The sequence below is a fragment of the Egretta garzetta genome, unplaced genomic scaffold (genome assembly GCF_000687185.1).
Source record: "Egretta garzetta isolate BGI_Z169 unplaced genomic scaffold, ASM68718v1 scaffold559, whole genome shotgun sequence".
Lineage (NCBI taxonomy): Eukaryota > Metazoa > Chordata > Aves > Pelecaniformes > Ardeidae > Egretta > Egretta garzetta.
The window spans coordinates 170,888-177,563 of NW_009260842.1; the positions used below are offsets into that span (position 1 = coordinate 170,888).

Sequence of the window (6,676 nt, forward strand, 5' to 3'; positions counted from 1 at the left end):
CTATGCAAATTGAAAATTAATGACACTGATCATGTCCAGATATACGTGCAAATACAACTCTGCCAACCCCACTTCCCTCCTGCACTATGGTCTGCCCTAAGCAGGGACTTAGCAAATTTACAACAAAGAAATTCCTTTGAGACTAGGGTATGACAATTTCAAATGAAGAGTACTCAGGCGATATTGCTGGCGACTAGCAATCAGTGTTAACAGCCACTTCTACCAACAATTACTTGTGGTGGAGAGGGTAAGATGCAATTCATTGCAGCAATTCATTCCAGGTTTGAATTAGCTGCATCCCCCATGAATGATCCCATGGGTTCCGGCCAGAGTAAGATGTCTTGGGCAAGTGCTTTTGCTGAAGAGGTTCATACAAAACAGTGGATTCAAGCCCTGCTGACCTCTGCACTTTCAAACTCATCTTCGCTTGGTTTCTCAGCTTGAGGAGTCACTGCAAATTTTCCAGCCCCAGTCTGGGTCATGCCTTTCCAAGACAACTTTGTTTTCAAATGTAATTTAAAATGAGCAAAGTATTGCCAGACAGAGAGATGGAAAGAGCTAGCAGTGAGTTCTGCTACAGGAAATACAACTTCCCAGTGTAAGATTAGAAAAAAAAGATGAGTAGGAAGATAACTCTCAAGACAAATCCAAAGAAAAATTAACCTTGGTGGGCAGGACTAGCAGGTGTATAAGAATCAGGCACAGCCTAAAGGGGTAATGACAAAAAAGGAAGATGGATATTTCAAACTTTTAAAGGCTATATTGACCAATATTTCACCTACATATATTCCCATTTTTGGGTCACTACTCTTGGTCAGCAGGTGCAGTGTGTCACAGACCAAATTTATCAAAAAGATGTAGAAAAATACAAAGCCTTACTCTAGTTATCAAAAGGCATTTGCTGGGCCTTAGTTTGGTATATAATCCATGTGAATGACTACCCACTTAGAGGCTGAGACTTTTTCAAAAATGAATTAGCTGCCTCTGTGTTGAACATTGTCCACACTTCAGTGAATCTGTTGAATATTACTATGATTGACTGCATGGAGTTAAATAACAGTTATTTTTGGGCTGTACAGGAGTAAAGGATACAAACTGGCATAAGACCAGGAATAATTCCCATGCTTCTTGACATAATGATGGGGAAGCTATACTTCAGAGAGTGTCCACAGCTTGGCCCTGTTGAGTTTAGTAGGTTTGTCCCAGCTGTGAAATTGCAAGTCCTAAAATCTGCAAGTTCTTGGCCAACAGGAGGGGATGATCATGAGAAATGGGGCAGAAGAATTCAGGAAAAGTCAGGTCTGGTCTTAGCAGAGCTTACCCCCAACAGCACAGACTTACAAGTGGACTTTTGTTTCTGCTCACTCTCCCTGATTGCATAAGGCCTTACGTGAGGATTTGTTCAAAGAGAAAGTCTTTGAGCGACTTCTTAGAGTCCTTCAACTCAGTCACCTGAACCAGCTTGTTGGACCTTGGCCTCTGGAGAAAACCTCAGTTATGCATGTGGGCTTAGCACAATTGAAGATCAAGTAAGGACTACAGTCAGATAACCAGCTCCAGAGAAGCTAGACCTGCCTTCCTTTCCTGCCATTGCATGGAGGTTACACTTAAAAGCCTGAATTGCTTTAAAGCACGGCATGTCTTCCAGCTGTGATACCATGCTTAGAACCTCTTTTAAAACACTATGCTTAAAACCTATCCAACACTGAGAAAAAAGGAGGTCCATGGGACTATTCATGTGACAAAATCAGAATTTTCTTTTCAGACTTGAACAGCTTTTTCTCACGTCCTCTCCTTTTGTTGGCAGGCCTTGAGGAATCTTCAAGTACTTAAACCATGTCATTGTTTTTTCATGCTATGAATCACAGAATCACAGAATCGCAAGGGTTGGAAGGGACCTCTGGAGATCATCTAGTCCAACCCCCCTGCTAAAGCAGGTTCTCCTAGACCATGTTACACAGGACTTCGTCCAGGAGGGCTTTGAATATCTCCAGAGAAGGAGACTCCACAATCCCCCTGGGCAGCCTGTTCCAGTGCTCTGTCACCCTCAAAGTAAAGAAGTTCTTCCTCATGTTCAACTGAAACCTCTTACGTTTCAGTTTGTACCCATTGCCCCTTGTCCTGTTGCTGAGCACCTCTGAGAAGAGTCTGGCTCCGTCCTCATGACATCCACCCTTAAGATATTTGTATGTGTTGATGAAGTCCCCTCTCAGTCTTCTCTTCTTCAGGCTAAACAAGCCCAGCTCCCTCAGCCTTTCCTTGTAGGGGAGATGCTCCAGTCCCCTCATTATCTTTGTTGCCCTCCTCTGGACTCTCTCTAGGAGTTCCTCACACAGGGAAGTTTTACCTGGAAACCAGTGACTCTCAGTATGGCATCACTGAACACTAATGACAATCTAGGGAAGCAAAAGAACTGGGTTTGCCTCAGAGATAATGTACTAGCAATAGCTGTGCAGGAAAATGGTGTGGTCTTTCCTTGTATTTTTAAATTGCAAAGAAGTAACTGTAAAAATGACACGCTGCTTATCAGATTTTTTTCTCTTCAGTCTTAATGCCAGGTTTATTCTATCTTTTCTTATGTTTGCTTTTCTTCACAAAACAACAAATCCAATTGGTTTTATAATGTGCCTTCGGCAGTTTGCCCAGCCAGGGCTTATTTCCTTTATTACTGTATTTGCTATGGCAGAAAAAAGTTCCTGTTTCTAAAGACAGTCTTTAGATCCAAAATCTTAGAGCAGTGGTCTCCAAACTTTTTTTGATCACGCACCTCTATCAGTAACTTTTTGAGCATGCACCCCCGTATATGTATATTTATTTGTAATTTTTATATATATGTATGTATTACTGAAGTTCCAGTATTTTCTTCCTGCAAACCAGTGGATCATCTCATGCACCCCCAGGGGCTGTATGCACCCCCTTCTAGAGACCACTGGCTTAAAGGAGCAAATATATATTCTGGGAGAAAAACAGTAGTAAATAAAACCATACCTTTTATTTGGAAGATGTTTAGAATTTATTCTATATCTTAGCTATATCTTTAGGAATACAGAGAATACAGTCCTGGATACAGCTACTGGAATAATATTCTCATGATCAGAGGAAACTCCTTATGTCTCCTCTCTGGGGAATTACTAAGAAGGTAAGTTTGCCTCTGCTATAAGAGTTTTCAGTTTTAAGACAGTTGTGATAATTAATACCATTACCATCTGGTAATTTCCCTGAGATTTAATTCAAAAGATTGTGTTAAGCTGTAGAGTAACAAGAGGTCATTGAATGAAATGCTTGCCAGGAACAGATATGTCAGCTACATTAAAAAGAAAATTCCCCAGATACCTGTCTTGTTAGCTGATAATATAACCTTCAGATAAGCTAGACCAGAAATAGCAGTGAATACACACTTTTAATCACACAGAAAAATTAAACAAGCTGAATAAAAATAACTTGAATTTTGCCCTATGAATGTCTGATGTTAAAAATATAATTTATTTCATATTGATACAATCTTAATGAAAAACTTAAAAATGTAGTAAGAAATGCAGAAACCCCACAACAATCTATGTATTAAAGCAGATAAATAAGGTTTTTCTTTGTCTGGTCTCTAAAAAATGTGATTTTTCTAGTGATTTAGTCAGCAGTGAGAGGTTTGCAGACAAGAGGCTCAGGTGACCACTGAAGGACAGGAGTCAGAGTCCTAGGAAAGTGGACTTCATTTTTAGGGGAGCACGGCCATGCTACCACTTCCTTGGGGAACATGTAGGGTTGGTTTGATACTTGCTGAACACTCTGAGGAGGAGATAGCATCCTTTTAGCTATGTGGTTTGTACCAGTGAGAACACGTAACCTACATCTTTTGGAACACCTTGAGCTAAAAGTGTATGTTCTAAGCTTCAGGCATGCAGGATCTTTTGATTCCTCAGTACTTTACCTTTTTTTATGTGACAGTCTAGGGAACTTGATGAAAAACTGCTATTCCGGTAAGATTTTTCTCATAAATAATGGCCTACATCTTCAGCTGCCATGAGCTGGCATAACTCCTCTGATTTGAAATCAGGACGTAAAACCATGGAGATTTACTTCCATTTCCTGTAGTTCTACTTAGATGTGAGACCTGCTCCTCTTCTGTTCTTAGCATGGTGTCTTAGTGGACTGTTTCTAGGCTGAAGTCCTATCTTTGGTCCACATAGTTGCTACCCATGTTAGGAAGTGGTCAGATTATTATTAGAAATTTGGGATGTACTAAATTCCCACTCTCTCTGCTTCTTTTGCACTTGTTGGTCTCTGTGTTAGGTATTTTGCCTATCGTTCCCATGTGAGATGGTCCAGGATCACCGATGGATCCTGTAGATGGTGGTACATGTAATTGAGTGGAATCAGATAGATTTGTTGTGCAATGTGCCAGACTACTTTTTTTAATGCTATGTTACATGCCCCGTTTATCTCCAGAAGTGCTCTCTGATGCATGCACGGCATGCCTAACTTAGCAGCACAGTCTTACTGATGTTTTTCTTGTGCTCTGATTGGAATGCTGCTGGGCTTAGCGTCTCTTGCTTTTGAAGCCTAATGCTTCCCTTCAGCCGCAACCCATCTCTGTCATCTATGTCCATCTACTGCACATTGTGAATTAGGGGAAATAATTGGCAACTTGAGCAAATACACATTTATGTGACCAAAGTTCATTGCTTACCTCTGTGACAGCAAAACTTCTTTTCCCACATGGAACAACCTTGTACCATTTGTCGTGCAGAACATCCATGAAACCATGGGACTTGTACTGGCTTATCAGTTCAGAGATGTTTGAGGTGAGCGGAGAGTTGGGAGGAAGACCAATACCATATCCTAGAAAGAAAACCAGTATGATCATCTCTCGTGTTTGCTTTTTCCTAAAGTATGTTCATTTCAGCTATCAGCTACCAGCGTTGCAGATCAAGCTGGCATTCTGTTTCAGCAAGCCAGTTCAAGCCTGGACGCTGGCTTACTGTGGACTGGGAATGCTGAGATGAGACTTTTTGCTGTGCAAAATAAAGTAGCCTAATACAAACAGGAAATGCAAATTCAAAATTATGAAGGCCACAGAAGTAACATGTAAACTGTGGGTTCAAAAACTTAAGATGGAGATATAGAGAGATGAATAAATCTGTCTTATCTCTAGGAACACAGTCTGTTGTTCTTTTTTACCTTGTTTTAGCAATGCAAAAGGACCTTAATGTCAAGTAAACCATTCTGTGATCCCTTTACATTTTTAGATCAGTGAATGTGACTGGGTGTCAGATGTGACATTTTCTTTTCTTCCTATGTATTTTCTGAAGAGAATCTGTGTGCATGTAAATGTATATGGGAGCAGTCTGTACTGTTGTCACACAGCAATTTAAAGCCCAGGGGCTATGCTTTACATTCATGCAGTTCTGCTCCATTAGTGACATGGACCTTCAGACAGTAATACAGTTTTTAGCCACTGTGTCATCTAGTACCACTTTTAAGTGCTGGTAGAGACTTGGTGTAAGTGAAAATGGATTCAGTAACTATAAATATATTTTTTCAATTTGCAGAATCTGGGTTTTGAATTTAGAAAAACAAATACAATTCATGCCTGGAAGACATGCATTTGCATGCAGAGATATCCTGCCAATTGCCTGCAGAGATTCCTTTCTAGGCCACGGTAGATTTTTGGTTTTCAGTTCAGAATTCAGAATTTCAGATTGTTTCCTTTAAAAAAAAAACAAACAACAACACAGGAAGAAAGAATAAAAACCCATAAATGTACATGAGTGGTAAGTTTGCCATCCCAGCGGCTTGCTTTTCAATAATGCACAGTGATGTGGTGATATGAGAACCTACAACACAATGTCTCCCTTGCTGCTGATGTTTGTACATTGTGCGTATATTTTCACCCAAATATATTTGCTAACATTGAAGGAATGGTTTCAGAGAAGGCATAGCTAGGGTTCATGAAAACCACATTTTCAGCATATTTAAGTGTTTCTCAATTGAGTGCTATGAAGTCCAGTTATGTAAAAATGTATAGTCTGGGGTTTATTTGTTTTTTCTGTATTGAAATTCACTTTACTTGATTCAAAGTTGTGGAAGCTGATGGTTTACTTCAGTCAAGCTGACCTTTCTGAAACGGAAGATTTATCAGGTTACATGCGCACGGTGAAACATGCACCTGCATACACACAAATCCTGCTACAGCTCTTCGTGCATCTATTCTCCCCAATAATGGAAAGAAAAGAAGAAAATGGATTGCTTTCGGGTCTCTGGTGTGAATTTAAATGGGAGATGCTGATGAGGTGTAGCAAAAAGCAGCATTCTACAAAATGCCTAGTGCTGGTGACTTGTAGCTGAAATGATTAAAATGCTCAGCTTCCCCTGACCTTCATTTAGCATATTGCCTTCCTCAATCAGGTTCGAACATTTCTGAGGGAGGTTGTTTTAATGTGCGATGGGAGCGGCCAGAGTGATTGCCCTTGGAGGGGAGGAAAGAGGGGCCTTCAATCATTTTCATCGGCCATCTATCACAAAAGTGATTCCCGACGTCTAATAGCTGCTGATGTGCTCACCCATGCTGGAGGCAGCTTCAGACGAGCCTTTGCTTCCAGGCTGCCTCCCGATCTGTCCTCGCTAATACCCCAGGGCTGCGTGAGGCTGCGTACCAGGGTGTAGGCTCCCTTCTTTAGCC

At 40.8% G+C, this 6,676-nt stretch overlaps 1 protein-coding gene across 1 annotated transcript in view; it reads right to left on the bottom strand.

Moving 5' to 3' along the window:
- The window catches only part of GRIN3A (glutamate ionotropic receptor NMDA type subunit 3A), a gene marked incomplete at its 5' end in the record, with an annotated part of 71,935 nt that overhangs the window by 12,204 nt on the left and 53,055 nt on the right, over positions 1–6,676 (bottom strand). The window contains one exon of the mRNA XM_009647118.2: positions 4,685–4,836. Within this exon, the coding sequence (XP_009645413.1) occupies positions 4,685–4,836 (152 nt within the window). The remainder of the gene's footprint in view (positions 1–4,684; positions 4,837–6,676) is intronic.